The sequence below is a fragment of the Nyctereutes procyonoides genome, unplaced genomic scaffold, assembly GCF_905146905.1.
Source record: "Nyctereutes procyonoides isolate TBG_1078 unplaced genomic scaffold, NYPRO_anot_genome, whole genome shotgun sequence".
Taxonomy (NCBI): domain Eukaryota; kingdom Metazoa; phylum Chordata; class Mammalia; order Carnivora; family Canidae; genus Nyctereutes; species Nyctereutes procyonoides.
The window spans coordinates 17027066-17050297 of record NW_026575037.1 but is presented as its reverse complement, the minus strand read 5'-3'; the positions used below and the strand labels follow the sequence as shown (position 1 = coordinate 17050297).

Genomic DNA, 23232 nt, shown 5'->3' with positions numbered 1-23232 from the left:
AGCCAACCCCTGCTTACTCTTCAGGTCTCAGTCTCTTTCCTCCCAGAAGCCACTTGTCCCCAGATTCAGCCCTCTGTTACTTATTCTCGCAACCCCTACACTTGTTCTTTGCAGCCCTTTTCACAGTTGTGATCACATGGTTGTCATGTGACTCCTGTTGCCTCCCACACGAAATGTCAACTGCAGAAGAACAGGAGCTGTGCTGTTTTATTTGCTACGGTTCCCCCACCACCAGCCCAGTGCCTGGCAGAGAAGGCACTCAAGTATTTGGAATCAGAATGGGTGACTGAATTAGTTAGAAAACAGTTAAACATAAATCGCTTTGAAGATTTCATAATTTATAAACATAAATGTTAGTTAATATTTTAGTTGGACTATAGCTTAAATTGCTAATGATAAATCATTTTCATTTATTGATTAAAGAATTGTATTGAGCTATTTATTGATTAAAGCAGAATTGTATTGAGCTATATACTAATAGCTAAGCTTGAGTATCCCCAAATGTATTTCTCAAACTATCCCATGTTAGCTTTTACTCATTTAGACATACTTTTCCCCAGAGGTTTAGTTGTTTTCCTAGATGTTAATATATTAATAATTATTAACAATGATAATATATTAATAATAATTATTAATGATATTATTATGTTCTTTATGGAATATGAAACACCATCCTATTCACTTTATACTTAGCCTTCACAAAAGATAAACACAACCTCCATCTTTACAGAGTAACTAACTCAAAGTTATATAAACTCACACTAACTCAAAAGGCAATGCTTTGTTCTAATATATCATGCTGCCTCTAATATTACACTTACTTAGCAATATAAGTAGCTGAAGCTTAAAATGGCTTTAAATGATTATTTCAGTTTTGAAATAACTGCTGGGGTGGGAGGAAATGGGTAAAATAGGTGAAAGGAATTAAAGTATATAGTTTTTAAAAGATTTTTTATCTATTCATTCATGACAGACACAGAGAGAGAGACAAAGAGAGAGAGGCAGAGACACAGGCAGAGGGAGAAGCAGGCTCCATGTAGGGAGCCTGACGCGGAACTCGATCCCAGGTCTCCAGGGTCACACCCGGGGCCAAAGGCAGCACTAAACCACTGGGCCACCAGGGCTGCCCTTAGAGTATATTTATGATGGAGGTACTAAGTCATATATAGAATTTGCTGAATCATTATATTATATACCTGAAACTAATATAACACAGTATGTTAATTATACTTCAATAACAAATTAAAATAAATGACTGCCCAACTTGGTCTCTCATATACAAAAAGCAATTTTATTCTACCCATAAAAAACAGCCCACAATTCTTATTCAAATGACTCCCTTGTTCTTTATTCATATAATCTATACTTTGTTCTACAAAATAAATTTGGCTTCCAGTTAATTTTCTTCTCTGCAAGGAACTCAATTAACTTTAAAAAATAGAACCATTACATTAAGTGAAAATGTGCACACTTATCTCCATTTTTCACAAAACTTTTCACAAGTGCACTTTGGACACATAGTTAATAGCAAACTCAACTATTCCCAAAACCATCTATCAAAAATAAAAACTATGTAAAAAGCCTTTTGGTTGGAATTAATCTAGATCACATTCTCTAGCACAGTATCTTACAAATTAATTAACTTTGCTAACTAGCAGTAGGTAGTCAATAAACATTTTATTGATCTATCATACAAGATACTTGTACAACTAATGTCCTGTTTTCTTGAGAGAGTAGATTAGAAATAGTTATTTCTTATAACCATATTTCTAAGACAACTACTAGTGAAACACATAACTATGAAGCATCTCCTCAGTAAAGAGGTAAGAAGGGGGGGGGTCACTTAACCCAAATACGAATTTAATTCATATTGATTCCAATCCTCTCAGGTGATTCTCGACAAGGATGCCAAAAATCATTCAATGTGGAAAGAAGAGTCTTTTCAACAAAGAATGCTAGGACAACTGGATTTCCACATGCACCATATAGAAAAATTAACTCAAAATGGATCAGAGACCTAAACATAAAAGCTAAACTCAAAAGAAAATATAGGTAACAATATTCATGCCATTGAGTTGGGCAGTAGGTTCTAAGATCTGACAGCAAAAGTGTAATCAATCAATGAAAAAATATAGGTGTAATATACAGAATGTAGGAAGAAACTCATAACTCAACAATAAGAAAACAACTTAATTTTAAAACAGGCAAAGGATTTGAATAGACATTCCTCCAAATATATACAAATGGCTAATGAACAAATAAAAAATGCTCAATATCTCTCATTCATTAGTCATTAGAGAAATGCAAATCTAAACTACAATGAGCTACCACTTCATATCCACTAGGATGGCCAAATTAAAAGAATAACAAAAGGCTGGAAAATAGTAAGTCTTAGTGAAAATGCAAAGATACTGGAACTCTTCTACATTGCTGGTGGGAATGTACAATGGGACAGCTGCTATGGAAAACAATTTGGCAGTTCCTCAAAAAGTTAAACATAGAATTATCATATGACCCAGCAATTTGACTCTTAGGTCCTAGAGAATTGAAAACATATGTTCACACAAAAACTTGCACATGAATGTTCATAGCATTATTCACAATAGCTAAAATGTGGAAACAGCCCAAATGTTCATCAACTGACGAATGTATAAACAAAATGTGGTCTATCCATGCAATGGAGTATTATAAAGGAATGAAGTACTGACACATGTCACAATATGGGTGAACCTTGAAAACGTTATGCTAAGTGAAAGACCACATATTATATGATTCCATTTATATGAAACATCCAGAATAGGCAAATCCATAGACACGGAACATAAATTAATGGTTGCCAGAGGTTGAAGGGAGAAGGAAATGGGGAGTGACTGCTAATGGGCTTGGGTTTCTCTTGAGGGTGATGAAATATTCTGGAATTAGTCAGTGGTGATGGCTGTACAATCTTGTGACCATACTAAAAACCACTGAATTGTACATTTTAATATAGTGAATTTTATGGTATGTGAACTATACCTCAATTTAAATATATATTATATATTCTTAACACTAAATCTATACTGATCATAGTTTAGTCTTCTGATGATTCAGAAACATCTTGATGTTTTTAAATGTACAGATTTTTTTCTCTTAAAGTGCCAAATAATGCAAGCTTCAAATTAATAGCATATGCAAAATGTATCTTATGTACATGATTCAAAATGTTTCTTAAGGTTTAATGAGTAGAAAAAACGTTTGAGGGGCGCCTGGATGGCTCAGTCGGTTAAGGCTCTGTCTTCAGCTCAGGTCATGATCCCAAGGTCCTGGGATCAAGCTCCACGTCAGGCTCCCTGCTCATCGGGGAGTCTACTTCACCCTCTCTGTCTGCCTGTCCTCCCCTACTCATGCTCTCTCTCTGTCTCTCAAATAAATAAATAAAATCTTCAAAACAAAAAGTATGGGAAAGGTGTTCTACCACCAAACTGCATCAGACCTATTAAACAATAAGAAAAAGTATAACCTCACAACTAAAATTTATACATGCTTTTCATAATATTAGTTTTATACTATAGATAAATCAACTGGGCTTGCTTTGTTTTTCATATTTCAAAATGTGAAAAGCAAAGAGAAGTAATTAATTTTAATAATCCATGTTTTATAGGGCACTTAGGTGGCTAAGTCAATTGAATGGCCAATTCTTGGTTTCAGTTCAGGTCATGATCTCTTGGGTCATGAGAATGAGCCCTGCGTTAGGCTTCATGCTCAGCAGGGAGTCTGCTTGAAAAGTCTCTCCCTCTGCCCCTTTCCCCACTCCGTCTCTCTAAAGTAAATAAATAAATATTTTAAAAAACAATCTAGATTTTACAGGATTATAATCAGAAGAAATGAACTAATCTACTAATTAATGAGTGTACAACAGTAGGAAACACTTCACTAGGTTAGTAATATAGTACATGAAATCTGAAAAACCTTGTCACCACATTCTTACCAATGGCACTTAATTTTTCAGTTCCCATTACATGCCTTTGCTACATGAAATCCATAGCTGAGGTCTCTAATAAACTTTCGGTTTTTAGTAGTAGAACTCATGAGCTTACAGGCACTGGTAAGGCATATAAATGCAAAACTATCATATGCCTAACAGAAACAGACTAGTAATTATTATTTGAGCTTTTTTTAAAATTTTATTTATTTATGATAGTCACACACACAGAGAGAGGGAGAGAGAGAGAGGCAGAGACACAGGCAGAGGGAGAAGCAGGCTCCATGCACTGGGAGCCCGACGTGGGATTCGATCCTGGGTCTCTAGGATCGCGCCCTGGGCCAAAGGCAGGCACCAAACCGCTGCGCCACCCAGGGATCCCCTAAGCAGGTATTATAAATGAGCAAAGCAGGCCCAGAGTAAGACAGGGAAGCAGTGGGATATCTCGGGTGAACTAGAGACCACAGGCTCCATCTGAAGGAGGTGGCCATCACTTAGCTCCAGAAAAACTGCTGCCAGAGAGGAATAAGGCCTGGCACAGCCAAAATTCTAATATCTCATGGAAGTCTTGGCTTTATTTTTTTATGTTTTGTGAAATCTCCCTAATTTTGAAATGTTGGCAACTAATCAAAAAAAAAAGTTGAAATAGTGCAAAGGCCAAAGAAAGCACATCAGCTGCTAAATATGGCCACTAGTGTGCAAACTCTGAAAAGAAACTCTTGAAATTAGTTTATAACAAACTATAAATATACTATACATATTTAATATATAATATACTTTATATATAATATGTATTACATATTACATATGCTTAATATATTTAGTATATGTAATATACTATAAATGTATTTATCGAAGTTTAGGCGGCATTGGTTATCCCTAAAGCTTTCAAGATGATCCACAGACCAGACCAGTAATAAGATCACACTTCATTCACATTCCTTACTGAAGTACTAAAAGTAATTCACTTCCTTCACTCATTTTGGTGACTCTTTTTTTAGTGTAGCCAAGTGGAAACCGAGTGGATGTCTTAACTTTACTGATAAGTCGTCCAAGAATCAAAACCGTTTGGGAACCACTAGGAGGAAAAAAAAAAATTGGGGAGACTATTTCTTGCTTTTGAACAGACCTTCAAGAAAATTAATTAGCAGGGTGCCTGGGTGGCTCAGTCGGTTAAGTGTCTACCTTTGACTCAGGTCATGGTCCTGGAATTGAGCTGTCTCAGGTTCCCTGCTCAGTGAGGAGTCTGCTTCTCCCTCTCCCTCTGGCTTGTGCATGCTCTCTCACTCACTCTCTCTCTCTCAAATAAATAAATAAAATCTTAAAAAAACAAAAAGAAAATTAATTACAGGAGCACCTGGCTGGCTCAGTCAGAGGGCCTGCAACTCTTTATCTCAGGGTTGTGAGTTTGAGCCACATACTAGGTGTAGAGATTACAAAAAAAAAAAAAAAAAAAAAAAGAAGAAAGAAAGAAAGAAAGAAAGAAAAAGAAAAAAGAAAATGAATTAGGTGGTAAAACTGGTCTCCAGTTTATAATAATCAACTAGTAGTATAATAGGATGGTGATAGAGCTATCTGAATTATAAATAAATAGTTGAATAAAAATCTTATGCTATACTTTCTGATATGAACATGGTAAAGTTATAGACATGAATCTTCCTGAAAAACACACATAGCAACAAGGAGAAAGAGAAAAAAAAATCTTTACAAAATCCCCCCCTTTTTTTTTTAGCAAACCTGGAAGAAAAACAAAAATTTTTACAAAAACTCCAAAATACATGAGATCAGGACTAAGATCAAATAAGGCTGATATCATAAAGCATCCATGATGGGAGTGGAGAGCAGAGACAGAATGTGGCACGTGATGAGGACTGCCCAGTAGTGGTAGGTCTCCAAAAACAACAGTAAAAATGCACTTCTTTAAGTAAAGGGATTTACACTGGCATGTGTCCCTCCAGTCACAGCTGCAAAGGAAGGAGTGGGAAGTCCAAAAGTGGTGGCAAAAAGCCACTTAGACTCAGTCTGGTCTGAAGAAGCAGAGGAGCTGTGGCAGGCAACATGGAGAAGCACACTCAGGTGTCCTATGTAAAAAAAGACGTTCTCTGAGGCAGATATCTGGATTCTACCCTGGTCCTCCTACCCACACCTCCTACAAATACCTGACTGAGAAAAATGCAATTCATCAAAGTACAAGGAATAAAAAGGTAGCTGGTACAGTATTCACTTAAGAGATATCACAAGAAAAATGGTAGAAATGAGCAGCATAATGTACCAGCTGTCAAAGAACACTCACTAGAAAAATATCACAAAAGGTAAAAATTATAACAAAATATTGCATGAATTTAAGAAAATCAGTAAAGTCACTACCACTATGAACACAACCACAAAGCATACATATAAAAACTCAAGGAAGAAATTTCTAAACAAGAGGAATAGCGAAAGCATGAACTGGTATTACTCAAGAAAGAAACAGAAGAATCACAGAACCATCACAGAAATCACGAAGAAACTGAAATGAGAACAAAGAGAGGAGACACTGCAGAAGACACAGTAAAAGAGATTAAAGACAGAAACTAACACATGAAAAAGTGTTTAAAAAGATTAACGAGAAACCAACAGATTAAAAATAAAATACACAAAAGGAGATCCAAGAAACATAAAATTAGGGTTGCCAAAGAAGAAAACCAAAACAAGCAAACGAAATAAATATTTAACGATATAATTAAAGAAAACTTCCCTGAAATTAAAATAGATTTAAAGCTACATAATAAAAGGCATACACGTGACAGCCTATCTTATGTCAGCATATCCTAGTAAAATTACTAAATATTAGAGAGAAAGAATCCTTTGAGCAGATAAGCAAAAAAGACCCAATCATTAATAATGGGGGAAAAAAATCCCAAGCTGGCTTCAGACATCTCCACAGCAACATTTAATGTCATTAGACATTTGTATACGCCTATATTACTCAAGGAAAAGGTGAGCCAAGGATTTTATTACCTGCTAAGCTATCCTTCAAATGTAAAGCAACAAGATAGGAAGTTCTAAAACTTTTTGTAAGAATAATATTGTTTGTAAGAATAATATTGCCATATCATTCCCATGATTCCTTATTGAGAAACTTCTAGAGAATGACCTTCAGCCAACCAAAGAATGACTGAGAAAAAACTGTAAAAGTGCCTGGGTGAGCATTATATATATATTTTAACTGAAGAATTAGGACTAACACAGAAGGAGATAAGGTGATAAACAGAACATAAATATTATAGGCCTTGACAACATACAAATGCAAATAAAAAATTGAGAGAGAGTGAGCCAGAAATATAATAAGCTTACTGACTACTTTGATATAACAGCTGGGAGTCAATGGATTGTCTTAAAGCTCACAAATCAAGTACTAGAAGTACAAGCATATATAATATTACAAATGCAAACACTATCGTGAATAAATATTATTGAGTATTGACTGAGATTGGGTAATGGAAAAGGAAAAGGGGAAGAGAGAAGAGAAGATTTAAATACAATTTTAGCTTTGCTCCTTGAAGAGAACTAACAGTTACTATCAACAGAGAACTAAGAATATCATATAAAGCAACTAACACGACTAAAACACAAACCTATCTAAATATCACAATAACGAAAGAAAGGTATTACTATTACACCAGCCTGGTTAAGACTGTTGTAAGCCTTTGGTGCCTGAAATACTGAGGACCCTGCTTCACTTATATGTCAATGAATGTTAGTTAATATTACCATCACAAAGATACAGATTTTAAACCGACATATTAAGTCTCTTAAATCCATTATAATTACAGATTATCCAGTTAGACCCACAGAGAAAATATTTCCCTAATGGAAAAAAAAAAGTCATTTAAAGCTGCTCAGGCCCTAAATTCCCTGTTCCCTCTCTGCTACCACCTACCACTGATGTGAGAGGCTCCCACCTCTTTCATTCCATGGTACATCTCCATTAGAGCATTATACCAGGACGTTTTCATTGTCAGTGCGCTATCTTCCGCACCAAGGCTTCTGTGAACTCCTTAAAGTCAGCCACTATGTCTTGTGCATCTCAGTCCCTCCAGGATACCTGTTCCCACACATAACAGAAGCTCAATAAAGGTGTGTTAAACTAACAAATATGACATTGTAGGAAATATATCTAATGTGTATGTGTGTAAAAAAAAAAACTTGATCCAGTTCAGGGTTTGTGTTTCGTGGACTGCAATGCCCTATCAGATGTTTCAGGAAGGTAGGCAGCCAACGCACCTCAGATGGGACCAAGAAAGAAAAAAGGAACCATTCAAGGGGCACTCTGTGAGCTTCAGGCAACAAACTAGGCTCTAGGGTTATAAAGACCATATCTCTATCTGTAAAGAGCTTTTTAATTATTCTGTGTCAGAGACTTTAATTGCATGTTTTTGGATGGGGAACAATGAATTTATTAAGATACGCAAATGAAAATTAAAATAAACTATTTTAAAACACATTTTATTAAAAAAAAAAAAAAACCTCTCTGAATTTGTCAGTCTTCACTTAAATTGAGGGGAGGGAAGTGTAATAATTTATCCCAGATCTGAAGAAAACAGCAGAAATGGATCATTAGTTAAGCTAGTACCTCTTTTGGTTTGCTCTTGAAATATCAGGGCAAAGGCAGTATACAAATTTTTCCTCAACATGAGACGTTTATACAGAACTTTCCATGAAAGGAAACGTGGTAGCAACAATCATCACTACCTAGTAGCAAGTTGGGGATGAAAATCCCAATATCCCCAGAGTTCTTTCAAGAAATGTGTTCCCCTGGAAAGTCACAAACAGGCAGAAAGACCAGAAAAGCCCTTTCACTGTGTTCTGTGTCACAGGCAGTACTCCAGCTCTGAAAACACAAACTAAGTAAAGAATGTTCATTCAAGTTCTTGGTAGTCGCTGACTAGCCTCACCATTCGCCATCCAAGAAACGAGTCTGAGTTTTAAGGACTCATTTTTGTGACAACTATCTCAAATTAAAAGATAGTTTTATAAAACTTTAATAAATCTTCCTGTCTTCACAAAAAAAAAAAAAGTTTAAAATTATGTTCAGAAAACTATCCTGGGCAGCCCTGGTGGGCACCGCCTTCAGCCCGGGGTGTGATCATGAAGACCCGGGATCCAGTCCCACGTCGGGCTCCCTGCATGGGGCCTGCTTCTCCTTCTGCCTGTGTCTCTGCCTCTCTCTCTCTCTGTCTGTCTGTCATGAATAAATAAATGAATCTTTAAAAAAAAAGATATCCTTTTTATAAAGGTAAAATGCATTTTCCTAAGAAAAAGGAGAAAGGCATACTATTTATCAGATCTGTCCAAGAGAACTTTCTGTGGTAAGATGCAAGCGTTCTGTGTCTGTGCTTTCCACTACAGTAGCCCCTAACCACCTAGTACTGAGCAATGGAAAGGTGATTGGTGTGACTGAGAAAGTGTATTTAAATTTTATTTCACTTTAATCAGTTTAAATTTAAATAGCCCCATTCGGCTAAGGACCTACCATGTGGGTTTGTGTCGGTTAGATAGTCAACGTGAGCAGCAGAGCTGGCTGACTGACTTGTCTTAGACTAAATGTCACAATTTGAAAAAATGACATTTAATACCAATATTCAATTTTCAGCTTCCCAATTAACATTTAATTAATTAATATTTAAGTTTTCCTCAGAAGTGCCTTTCAACAAAGTTTGGCAATTTTTATTCCAAAGCATGAACATCCCAAATCTGCTGAGCAGAATTCCTTTGGCAACATTCAACCTTCCATCTGTGAAACTTTAGCACAGGGGAAGGAAAAATCTGAAATCCACCTTCCTCTTGATACAAAGGGAAGAAATGGAATATGTAATCCAGACAAAGGCTAAAATAATCTAGACTCTTTGGTGGGTACATCTGCTCATCAGTCCCTGCTTGTGGTGTTTCTTTAACCCAGCTGTGGCTTTCCAGGAAAGTCATTCCTACACTTGTTTGACCTCTTGACTGCATTCCCTTATGATCAGACCCTCTCAAAGTATTTCACCTATAGGAAAACCATTTAAAACATAAACATGAAAACAGTCTCTATTTAAATGGTCAGAGTGCAGTAGCCTGAAGAGAACAGATGCTTCAGAAAGGCTAAAATACGTGGATCACGCCAAGACCACTTTCCAAGCAGGTGGCAAAAGAAACTCTGCAGTTCCACAGTCAAGAAGAGAAAAGACAACACAAGAAAATATACTCAGAAATGCACTGCGGCCATGCCGTGGCCAAAGGATAACTTTCACTTCAAGCAGCACCACTGCACTCAGTGTGATCTCAAGGTCAATACCAAATGTTTTTCAACTGCCCATCATGCTAGCACATATACGCAAAGAAACCACACACAAACGTTTCACTAATTTCATCGTGTTTAAGTAAGAATGAACTTCTCGAACTTTATCTAAAAATACCGTGAGTTCATTAAAAACCAGCAAAGAAGCATATTACATGCAGAGCAAAGTCACTAGTACCACATACCATATTTGGTGATGCTTAAACTATACAGGGCAAAGCAATTCTAAGACAGCAGCATAACTCAGGTAAGAATTCAGCATCAGAGATGAGAACTTCATTTTTTTTCTCTCTCTACCACTACTACTACCACCACAAGGTCCTAAAAAAGGACTAGAAGTTCACCTACTGTATCCAAAGAGCATCAGGATCTCAATGAGACCCAGACAAGGATGCAAAGCATACACTATTCTGGGAGCTCTAGGTCTTGCAGAATAATAAATAGCTTTGCGAGAAGGAAAAAAATGCTTCATCTGGGGCAACCAAGAGCACTCTGACCTAGCAAGAGTCTGTCAGACTCCATAAAAGCTATGTGTTGTCAGTCCTTTTCTCTTGTGTGTATGGATAAAATCTGCAGATGCAACCTGGTCAGGAAAGAAGGAGACAGAGAATTTAAAATGGGGAACTGCCATGCTGTTTGACCCTGAGAGTACCCTCGTGCCCTCCTCACTCTTCCAAGCTATGAACTCCAGACTCCACTGACTGCAGCATCTGCGACATGATCTCTTAAGGAAGCTATCAATTATACAATTCTGTGATAAAAGCCTCAATGTCTAAGACAAGTGCTAGAAACTTCAATGCTTTTTTTTTTTCATCATCCTAATTCTTAGGGGAAAAAAAAAGCCAAATAAATGTAATAAGCAACACAGAATTTTCAAGAATTCTCACAGCAGAGGCCCAAGTTCTCAAAGAACATAAATAAGGCTTATGAACAGAAAATAAAAAATAAACACTACTTCTTATTTAGTTCTTTAAAAGTCCGCTTCAGAATATCATTATTCCTGCTCCCCAAAATGCAATTTAATGGTAGAAGTATAAATCTACTTAGAGACACTCAGAATATAAATCAGGTTTAAGACAGATAAAACATAACTCATAACTCTTATATTTATTAGTCTAACACAGATTCATGAGATTAAAATATAGATTCTGGTAAACAAAAGAAACATACGTAACAGAAAAAGAAAGCCATGTTTTTGCTTGGCTCAAAACATTAACACAGTCCAATACTACATTAAATGAAAAAACTTACTGAACTACCTTAGCACAAATAAGGCTCAGTGCTTCCTCTAAATTCCTAACGCATTTATGAGCTAGATACGTTATTTCATTTTATAAGCCCTCAAAGTCTTGTATAACCCACCCCTATTCCTCTCTGGGTGAGTTTTGGCAGGCGGGTTCTGATAAATGCCAAGCACATTCAAAACATAATGATTTAAGAAATTCATCATATATCACTATGAAATCATACATCTCAAACTATCATCCTTCCTAAATCGGAATTTGGGGTGGGGGTGCGGGGGGGGGGGGGACAAAAACACCAAAACTCAATAGAATCGTTTTCTATCTAATTTTTGTTTTGTTTTAAGAGCCAAGGCACCAAAGCATCTTCAACCCCTAAAGTGTAACACACATCTAATCATGGCTCCTGACTTAAGCATAACAATTCCAAATGGGTTCACCACGCGCGTTAAACACAAGTGCTCACACTCTTCTTACCTGTGTATCCAGCATACCATCCCCAAGAAGCCACCATTCCTAAAAGCCATTTATACATGATTCCTTCAATATACCAGAACCGCTTACTGTCCAGCAGTCGCAGGGGCTGAAGTACGACCACATAGCAGACGTAGGATGAAATAGCAACCAGGTTGTTGGCGACCATGAAGGCGAACCTCACCAGGGCTTTCGCCACGATCCAGCCCAGCCACGGCGCTTCTTCCAAAGTCACAGCCATGCTCACATGGGCGGCCGTCCTGTCTTTCTGCGGCGAGAGGAAAATCCACTTAAAAAGGGATCCACACCTCCAAACAGTCCCCAACACCGAAAACGCCTCCAGCGCACACACACGCGCGCACACACACACACACGCGCGCGCGGAAGACCGAGGGGCTCCGCTTTGCTGGGGTAGCGGGTACCTCGGCGAGAGCAACCCGGGGAGATCCCCGAGGGGGGCCGGCGGCGAGGGGGGAGGCGCCGCGCAAGGTCAAGGGAGCCGCTCGCCCCCCCCCCCCCCGCACAGGGGATGTCATAATATATTCAGCAGCTGATAATACTACTCCCGCTCGCTGACGAGCCGCGCCTCGCCGCAGTCCTGCTGCGTGGACCTAGGGGGAGGCGAGCCGGCCCGCTGGCTTCGGACGCCCCGGCCGCCGGGGGGAACCCGGGTCCCGCGCCGCCTCCCCCCTGCCTCACGGCCGCCGAGCCTCACGCGGGTCCCTCGCTGAGCAGCCGGAGTTACGCTAACAGGGTTCGCTGGCGGCATAGACGCGGGGGGGTTGTTCGCCACCACCGACACCCTCTTTTTTTCAAAAAAAAAAAAAAAAAAAAAAAGAAAAAAAAAAAAAGGAGAGGGGCCTAGACAAGAGGGCCGAAAGGTAAGAGGAAGAAAGTGGGGGCTAACACGGCGAGAGGAGGAAGGACGGCGGGGCCGGGGGAGGGGAGGGGAGGGGAGGGGAGGGGAGCGGAGGGCGCCGGGGCCGCAAGGAGCCGCAAGGAGGAGGAGAATGGGGTCCCCGAGCGGGGGAGGGGGCGCGGCGGGGACGGCGGGGGCGCCCGGCTCACCTCAGCGGGCGCGGACGGCGGGCGGCGGCAGGTGTCCCCGGCCGAGGGGTCGCGGGCATGGACGCGGCGGCGGCGGCGGCGGCGGCGGCCGAGGCTGAGGCGCGCGGGCGCCCTACTCCCCTCGCGGCTGCCTGCGGACAGAGGGACGGTGGGGACTCAGAGGCCGGACCTGTCACCGGGGCGGGTCCGGGGAGGCGGGCGGATGCCCCGCGCCCCCGCCTCCTCCTCGGGGCCTACCGCGCCCTCGTCCCTCATGCCGCCGCCGCCGCCGCCGCCGCCCCGGGCCGCACGACGACGACGACGGCGACGACGACGACAGCCGGTCCCCGCCCCCTCCGCGCCGCTCCGGGCCCCGCGCCGCCGCAGCCCCGCGCCCGCCGAGCCGCGGTTACCTCAGGCTGGCCGGGCCCCGGCCCGGGCTGCGGGAGCCGGAGGCGCCGGAAGAATGCATGGCCGGCGGCGGGGCCGGCGGAAGGAGGCGGCGGCGCGGCCCGGGCCCGCTCCCGCTCCCGCTCCCGCTCCCGCTGCGGCTGCGGCGCCCACCCTCGCTCCCCGGCCCGGGCGGCGTTCGCTCTCCGGGTGGCGCGGCGCGGCGCGGCGGCGGGAGGACGCGGCGGGAGCCGACGCGGCGGCGGGGCCGCCCCCAGAGCGCCCCCTAATGAAGGCTCCGCGGCCGCCGCCGCCGCCGCCGCGGCCCCGACCCCGACCCCGACCCCGACCCCGCGCGTCCGCGGGGCGGGCCCTTGGGGCAGCCGGGCCCTAGGCCGGCGGGACCTCGCCGAGCCCGGGTCCCGGGGAGCCGGCGGCCGGGCCGGGCCTGGGGAAGGGCAACGGGCCCTGCTCCAGGCGGGGGGCGCCGCGGGCCGGGCGGGAGCCCCTCTCAGCCCCCCCCCCGCCCCGCCGGCTCGCATTGTTGGGGCGCCCCCGCCTGCGGCTGACCGCTTGGGCCCCCGGCTGGGAAGCGGTCTCGGGGAGGGCCTGAGGTGCTCTTTCCCCCCCTAACGAGGCCCAGTTGCGCGCTCGGCTTCTCCGCCTCCCCGGGGCATTCAGGTCGAGAGTTTAAGATCAATTCATTTTAAGAGCCGGAATTCTGGTTTCTGGAGAGCACCCAGCACATTAGGGACAACTCCCAATTCCCCATCCGTGTCCCCACCCCCATTCCCCCTAAAGGAAAAAAACAAAACACCCCCCCCCCAAAAAAAAGAAAAAACCCGAATCCAATGGGAATGGGGTGGTCTACACAGAGACACTGAAATGTAGTTCATCAAGGAAGGAAAACCCTTAGGCAGGGCCTGCCCTTGGGTGCTCAAAGCCTGGTGGCCCCAGGTACCCCTCCCTGGGCAGCCCCGGGGGGCACTCCGGGCACTCCGGGAGCACGGGGGTTGCATTCTGTTTCAGATGCTGGGCGGCAGGAAGGAGCGGGGACCAGTAACCCAGCGACCTGGCCACCTGAACATTCTCAAGCGGCCTACCTAAATTTCACTTCTTAAAAAAAAAAAAAACCTTAAAATCTTATATCCCTTAATTAAATTTTTAAATAGGGGTCGGGAGCAGTTTTTACATGTTCCTAGTGAACTAACAACGTCTAAATCAGAATGCCACCTATCCTGCCTATTTTGAAGATACTCGTTACCGCGTTTGCTGTAGACTCTCAACTATTTCTCTTTGTCTCTCTTTAATTCTCTCGTGGGTCCACAGGTGGAAGAAAGAGAATTCACCTTTATGCCATAAGAAAGAAGACTTTCTATTCCCATTCCCTCTGGCGATGTTTCAGCCCGGGCTCTGGCTGAAACGATTGATTAGATTCCCTTCCATTTGTCTTTATTTATAGATGTTATTTATCTCCTTTGCTAATATATTTTAACTGTGTAGGGCGTATAAAGGCGCAGGCCCTCTTACAACTTTCCATTCCCAGAACTAGCAGTAGAAAAGTTAGATATGCCCTTTCTAGTCCTCTGTATTTTCTCTGAGAATTTAGATACCTACATGTAGCATCTTTAAATAAATCTCATGAGGCAAATGGTATATGCAGTATATTGTTCAAAATATGCCATCATATTCTCTTTTTTATTTTTTTTTATTTTTTTTTTATTTACGATAGTCATACAGAGAGAGAGAGGCAGAGACACAGGCAGAGGGAGAAGCAGGCTCCATGCACCGGGAGCCCGACGTGGGATTCGATCCCGGGTCTCCAGGATCGCGCCGTGGGCCAAAGGCAGGCGCCAAACCGCTGCGCCACCCAGGGATCCCATATTCTCTTTTTTAAATTCAAGTATAGTTAACAGAAAGCATTACATTAGTTACAGATGCACAATATAATGATTCAACAATTCTGTACATTACTCATCACAATAAATGTGTTCTTAATCCCCTTCCCCTATTTCACCCATCCTCCCCCCAGGAACCACCAATTTGTTCTCTGTAGTTAAGAGTCTGTTTCTTGGTTTATATCTTTTTTGTTGTTGTTCCTTTGGTTTGTTTCCTAAATTCCACATATGAGTGAAATCATATTGTATTTTTCTTTCTCTGATGTATTTCACTTAACATTATACCCTCTAGATCCATCCATGTTGTTGTGAATGGTGAGATTTTATTCTTTTAAGGCTGAATAATATATTTATATATATATATATATATATATATATATCCCTCACATCCTCTTTATCCATTCATCTGTGGATGGAAATGGACTCTTAGGTTGTTTCCACATCTTGGCTATTGTAAACAATGCTGCAATAAACATGGGCATGCACATATCTTTTTGAATTAGTGTCTTTGTTTTCTTTGGGTAAATACCAGTAGTGGAATTACTGGATCATATGGTAGTTCTATTTTTAGTTTTTTGAGGAACTGTTTTCCACAGTGGCTGTACCAGCTTGCATTCCTATCAACAATACATGAGGGTCCCTTTTTCTCCACATCCTCGCCAACACTTATTATATTTTAGACATTCTGACAGGTGTGGGGTGATATCTCATTGTTGTTTTGATTTGACTTTCCCTGCTTATTCAGATGTTGAGCATCTTTTAATGTATCTGTTGGCCATCTGTATGTCTTTTTTGGAAAAGTACCTATTTATGTCCCCTGTCCATTTTTTAATTGGATTGCTTGTTTTCTTGGTGTTGAGTTCTTCTTTATATATCATTAGATTTTTGAGCAAGTAAGACAGGTAAGGCACCTGGATTCTATTTAATCTATCCCCTTCAGGATTTCCCACATGTTGGTAAACACTGGCTGACACTTAGAACATACAATGGGATTTATACCTGGTTCCTGGATTAGTGAGCATCCGCCAGAGCACCAGATACACCAGCACTTGCTGAGATGTAATTAGTACCAGCCAGGCCCAAAAAAGGGCCGGAGGTTGAGCAGGACCTTTCGCAGTGCATCTCAGACATTAGCCTGCAGAACACCACTTGGGATGTCTATTGAAAAGATGGATTCTTGGGCCTCATACCAAAACACTTCAGTACTCCCACAGGGGCCTGGGAGCCAGCCTGCTTTTTAGAAAATATCATAGGTAATTCTGATGCGAGTAGTATACAGACTTTAAGAAAACCTGACCTAGAGGTATCCTGAGCTAATCACATTATCTTTCCCAGACCCTTCCTAATTTTAAATTACTTGATCATATGTGTTCTCATCTGTATTAGTCAGCTTTGGCTGCTATAACAATGTACCACAGACTGGGTGGCTTAAAAAACAGAAATTTACTGTTTCACAGTTCTGGAGGCCGGAAGTTTGAGATCAAGGTGTCGGCAGGGCCACACTCTCTCTGGAGGCCACACTCTCTCTGGAGGCTCTAAGTGGTCCACAGGGTTGTCTTCTCCTGAGGCCCCTCTCTCTCTAGCGTGTAGCTGGTTGCCTACTCCCGGTGTCCTACCATGGCGGATGCCATGCGTGCGCACACGTCTGACATCTGTCTCTTCCTGTATATCTGTATCCCTTATAAGAACACTAGTCACGTTGGATTAGAGCTCACCCTCAGGACTCCCATTTTAACTTCATCACCTCTCTAAAGTCCCTCTCTCCAAATGCAGTCACATTCGGAGGTGCTGAGGGTGAGGGCTTCGCTTTCGGTGGACATGGTGCAGCCATAGCATCATCCTTCTGTTTACACTGCAGAATTCTGCGATTTAAGTAGCTCTTTGTGGAAGGGATGTGGAAGCCCCAATTTTGATTATTTCAGCTGTTCTCTTGACTGGCTCCTGTCTCATTAGACTTTTCTTGAAGTTAAGCAAGTTAAGCAATACACCATATTCCAAGTGCAGATAGGCCCTGGTCTTCTGTTTTGTTTTGTCTTGTTGCCCAGGGCGAATGAAGGGGCTTATCTTTTTTAACTTTCTTGACCATTGCGGCACATCCAGTTTCAAGACAATTCAATATTGGGGCGCCTGGGTGGCTCGGTCAGTTGAGCGGCTGACTCTGGATTTCTGCTCAGATCATGGTCATGGGGTCGAGAGATCGAGCCCTGCAACAGGCTCCACACTCCGTGGGGAAGCTACTGGAGAGTCTCTTCCCCTGCCCCTCTCCCTGCTCACTTGCTCTCTCAAATAATAAACAAATAAATCTTTTAAAAACAACAGGTAATTCAGTACCTACAATGGATAATAATCTACATTTGAGCTGACTTCAGGGAACAATTTCAGATGATGCTTAATTTATAGTATTTCAGAGTTCATCTTAGATATAAAACCTATATCTATATAAACTTTTTCTGCCCTGCCACCTTTCAACCCACTTACGTACCCTCCTGAGATTTTTGTTGTTGTTGTAGCTTATTTCCAAGACAGCACAAGCAGACTTATGTATAGATGCTTTGAATGACTGTAATGAGTTTGAGAAAACCAGTTTTTCTAGAGGGATCTGAAGAAAGCAAGGACCTTCTTCAATAGCTTCATGCTATCTTAGAGCTCTGCTTATCAAAACGCAAGCATTAGTCAAGAATTTGAGAGCCTTCATGTGCACCCCAATAGGGGAAAAGGGAGAACAGACTCCACCCTATAGCCACAGGCGTGTTAATAGTTTCAGTTTCAAAAGCCCACATCTGAACCACAAGAAGATGGTCTTTTCAAAGAGAAAGATGACTTCTCACATTTCCAGGAGTTTCCAGACATTTTAAAAGCCATCTAACCACAACACCTTAGAAGATTTAATTCCACCCATCTGGTCCACAAACACGTAACAAATTAGATTATAACCAGGAAGGGGATCCCTTGGGCAGATGAATCCCCCTGGGCCCTCTCTTTTTCCTCAAGGCAATTACAGAAACATTTCACCTACCTGGGCCTCTCTCTGCACCAGAGCTCCAGTGAACTAGTTCCTGTCTAGGGGGAAAGCCCCTTGGCAGTGCTGTAAGTGTGCTATGACTTGGCACAGCTTCCTCCCTGCCCGCCCATCAGTAGAAACAGTTGCAAATCAGAAATGAGTTCCCCAAGAGAGTCAAATTCTGACTACTAGTCAGCTTTACCTTCAAATAGGGAAATATGTATATATAACATTTTTTCTTTTATTTAGTATCAGTAATCATTTTATCTAAAACATATGAGGGCTTATAGCCTTAATATTGTTTAGACAAGTTGAGTCAAATCATCAAGACTTGACTATAGCTTCATTTAAACCATTTCAGCTACTTTTTCTTAGCAACGTTGCCCTAAACAATATGGTGAAGTAAATAATTCTCCTCCTCGGTGCCCATCTTTTTCAGCTAATTTCCTTTTCCCCTCCTCTGAGTACTAAAAGGAACCCTAGTTTGCAAAGGGCACTTAGGACCCCACCTAAAACCCCTTACTCTCTCACCAGACAACCTTCTAAGCTGGAACCTTCTTACCTGGCAAATGTTGCATTTTCCTTGGTTCAGCCCTGTCTTTCCTGCCCAGTGTGGTAAACTAATCCATGCTGAGCTGCTTAAGGCTATGTGTTCCCTCTTCCTAAAGAATGAACATTTTATAAAGGACTTCCTAAAATCCGATGAACCTTAATACCTCTGTAGTAGAGATTCTCAGGGACTGTAGTATATGAGTATTCTTGTAAGATATTTTGGAGGAGCCCATTTCAGCAACTTCCTCCCCTGATGAAACCTATGAAGTCAATGTAGTACATCTATAAATAAGACAAATTCAGAGGCGTTTGGGTGGCTCAGTCGGTTAGGCATCTTACTCTTGATTTGGGCTCAGGTCATAATCTTGGGGTCCTGAGATAAAGCCCCACCCTGGGCTCTGCTCTACAGAGAATCCGCTTGAGATTCTCTCTCTCCTGCTCCCTCTGTCCCTCCCCCACATATGCATTCCTCTCTCTCAAATAAATAAATAAATCTAAAAAAAAAAAAAAAGACAAATTCAGATTTTAAATTGTATTTTCCTAACAGAACCAAAATAATGACATTATTGGTCATTATGTTAAAACAGTAATGATCGCTGACATGTATTAATCACTTTTCACTGTATTAATCACAGTTCCAGGCCCTGTTCTCAATGGTTTACATGCATTAACTCATTCAGTCATCACAAAGAAGATTGTTAGGCCTATTTTACAGATGGAGAGTTTAGACAATATGCCCAAGGTTGCTCAGCTAGCAAGTGGAGGGGCTGAGACTTGATTTCGAAGTTCTCAGGCTCTAAGAGACACTGGTGGAAAAGCTCTTCTCCACTGAGAGAGACAGGAAGTTTTGGAAGATGCTACTTTTTTCTGGTCTCACCTCCTAGCACTCCCTCCTCACCCCTCCCCTGTCTTGTGCCCCCCACACTCTATTATACTAGTCACACTAAGGTACTCACCCTCTTGAAAGGATGCGCAGGATAACCTCACACATACAAGTTCATGCATTCTTTGTTTATGCTTTCCTTTCTCTGTGTCTATTTGATTATATTCATCCCTTGAGGCCCAGCTTAGATATCAAAGAATCTCCCAGCACTTCAGAATTCATTGCCTCTTCCTCCATATGGATGCTTCTGCCTCAATGCTCACTACCTTGCCACAAGCCTGGATGTTTTATATTTCAGGTTCTCTGCTGAGATTAGGCGTTCCACATCACCTGCCTTTCTCATTATTTTCCCAGTTTCTAGTTTACTGCCTTATCTATGGTAGGAAACAAAGTTTTTAAAAGATTTTATTTTTAAGTAATCTCTACACCTGACGTGGCATTCGAATCCACAACTCCAAGATCAAGAGCCGCATGCTCCACTGACTGAACCAGCCAGGCGCCTGGGAAATGAATTTTTTAATTCAATGTTTAATTTATGCAAATTAAATAGTTTCTTTTTTTTTTTAGTTGAGAAATAGGATACCTTGAATGATGACATCATCATTATCATCCAAATCAAAGCAGAAGAAATAATATTGCTAAGACTTCATTTAAAATGTTTTTCAGTCTTTTGGCATGATTGTCAAGAAACAGACTCTTACATATGGAGAACAAACTGATGGTCACCAGAGAGGAGGCAGGTAGGGGGATGATGGTGATTTAAGAGTATACTTACCCTGGTGAAAACAAATAAAATTGTATGAGTAGAAAAATTTTTCTCTGTTCATGAATTGTTTGACTAATTCCTCTAGAAAAAAATAAAAAATAATTTTAAAAAGTGTCTGGAATCAGCTGTTGGCAACCACACAGGGTTGAGAAACTTAGAGTCTGGCCAGGCAATCCTGGACCAGCTTCTCCCTCCCAATACAGCCACCAAAAGGCCCTGGAGTTGGGGTTCCACTCCCTGTCACCCCAAAGGCTGGCAGGCCCTGTCTCTCTACCCGTCTCTTCCAGAATATTATTTCTATGGGAAAATGCAAAGTTAAAAACATTCTTGGGACATTCTCTGGGTGGCTTGGTGGTTGAGTGTCTGCCTTTGGCTCAGGTCATGATCCTGGGGTCCTGGGATTGAGTTCTGGGTCGGGTTCCCCACAGGGAGCCTGCTTCTCTCTCTCTACCTATGTCTCTGCCTCTGTGTGTGTGTCTCTCATGAATAATAAAATCTTAAAGAAAAACACATTCTCTTGAGGTATTACCTGTGAAATGGGAACTGTCAATAAAGAATATCTCATCCTTTGGTTTCCTATTGTATAGTCTTGTAGACACAAGTTCCTGTTTTAAGTACTATGAATTAAACAAAGCTATGGGCAAAGGAGTGATGCTAAAATGCTGCCTCTTCAAGTATGAGACTTTAAAAATGTAGTGCCATTCAAGTTATAATAATTATATAGTTTAAATTCTTATATGAGGCATTAGTAAAGTTTCAGTAAGTCCATGTTACATTGAATTAAATGACATTCAAACACCAGTTTGTTCTTTCCAGATTTTATGTAACTAAAATCCGGAATTAAAAATAACTCCAGATGATTCTAATGGTTAGGCACATTTAAGAAACACTGGAATAGAGTAGGTACCTTTTTGGAAGAATGTCCATCCTTTAGTCCAAGGATGGACTAAAACCCTTTATAATGGCTTATGAGGCCCTATAGAACTGCCCTCTTGCCTCCCTCTCTAGCTGATCCTACACAAGGCTCCCCCTTGGGCTCACATTCCAGGTACACTGGCTTTATCTTATTTATGAGAACCCATTGTATGCCTTTCCACCTCAGGGGTTTTGCCTTTCATTTCCCTGCAGGGAAGGAACTTTCTGCTGCCCTTCACTTGGTCAAATCATGTCCATCTTTGTATATCAGTTTAATCCTACTTCATTACATTAGCCTCTCCGCCCACCCCCGCCCAGGCGCAAGGTCTCTGAACATTCTGACCCTTCCCTTCATGAGAGTTTGTCATATAACTGGTCATAAGTAGTTAAATGTCTGATTCTCATACCAGGCTGTAAACTCTGTAAAAATCACGTGTATTTTTCTTTGTCATTGTGGCTCTAACTCCAAGAAGGTGCCTGGGACAGAAATGTGCCCAATAAGTGGTGGCTTCCCTTCCACTGCAATTGCCGTCAGCTAGAGTTGAGATTTTTGAAGCATGTCCCTGTTTCTAGTCAATTCACCTTCCAAACCATGAGGTCCACTACTGCCATGCTAATCTTCTAGATGGGGATAATTTCTGAATATCCACAGCTCTCTCTGTGTCCCATATTGGCCTATTGAAATGCCCCCAAATATAATTTAAAAAGAGTACATTTATTGAGAGTGTACTGTGCACCGTGCTAGATACTTTATATAGTTAATCTAATTTGCTCCTCACAATTACCCTTCAGGAATGTTATTTCCATTTCACATGTGAGAGGTGAAAGGCTTAGAAAGATTAGCTAACTAATCTATCAGGGTCATAGGGTTTATAAGAGGAGACACCAGGATGGCACCTGATGCGTAAACCCTTGCGTTCTTGACTTTCAAGTACCTATATCGTTCATTAGAATCCGGTTTGACTGTGCATGACAGAAAAGTCCAAAGTACAGTAAAGAGACTTTAGGCAAGACATAAAATGACATCTTTATCATATTATAGAGACCAAAGGAAAGCAGTCTGGGGGTGTCACCTTAGTAGATACAGGATCTCATTTTTTCTAAGGGCTCACACACTGGCTACTACGTGGAAATCTAAGTATGGGAAGATAGAACTGGAACTGAAACACCAGTTAGATTTTTAGGGGATCCAGGCAAGAGAGGGTAGTAGCTTGGTCTAGAGTGGTGGCAGTGGAGTTGAGAAGAGGATCGTTTGAGAGAAATTTAGGAGTTAAAGTTGGCAGGACTTAGTGGGAGGTTGGAAATGCTATTTCCAAGACCACGTGGATGAACTCCAGTGTAAACGTGAAATCTGGACTTTGAATCCCACGTAGGACTAGCCAAATGATATTGTGCTAAGCACCGCAACACTAGGGTGGACCCAGAGGATATCATCAGAGTCAAAGTATAAACTACCTGGTCTGGGCCTTTGTTACAAGAATCAAAGGCTATAAAGAGCAAATTATGGCTCTTTAGCTTGCTGCCTTAAGCAAAGGCCATTTAAATCCCTTCCAATCAATGTGTTCCACAAGGAAAACAATCTTCTTTATAGCCTACCAACCACACCTCACCCCACATAGACTTGCTATAAATGGAGCCAAGAACTCTTGCACCTGAATTGCTCTAAAATATTTTCCTCCTACTAAAAAGTATTCTCATACTCACCACCAACTTCTTATCTAGCTTTTATTAGTGTGGAACTGTGCTTCTCATGGTATTTCCAAACAATCATTTATTTCTGTCTCC

The 23232-nt window shown here is 41.8% G+C and overlaps 1 protein-coding gene across 5 annotated transcripts in view; it reads right to left on the bottom strand.

Moving 5' to 3' along the window:
* Positions 1–23232, bottom strand: part of LPGAT1 (lysophosphatidylglycerol acyltransferase 1) — a 109791-nt gene that overhangs the window by 61656 nt on the left and 24903 nt on the right. Inside the window, exons 1-3 of one of the 5 annotated variants that reach the window (XM_055319396.1) lie at positions 13456–13584; positions 13064–13194; positions 11999–12263 (exon numbers count right to left, since the gene is read on the bottom strand). In XM_055319396.1, coding sequence (XP_055175371.1) covers positions 11999–12236 — 238 coding nt within the window. In that variant the 5' untranslated portion in view covers positions 12237–12263; positions 13064–13194; positions 13456–13584. Of the gene's footprint in view, positions 1–11998; positions 12264–13063; positions 13195–13455; positions 13623–23232 lie in introns of those variants that run through there. The other 4 variants (XM_055319398.1, XM_055319395.1, XM_055319399.1 and 1 more) reach the window with 4 other exon arrangements.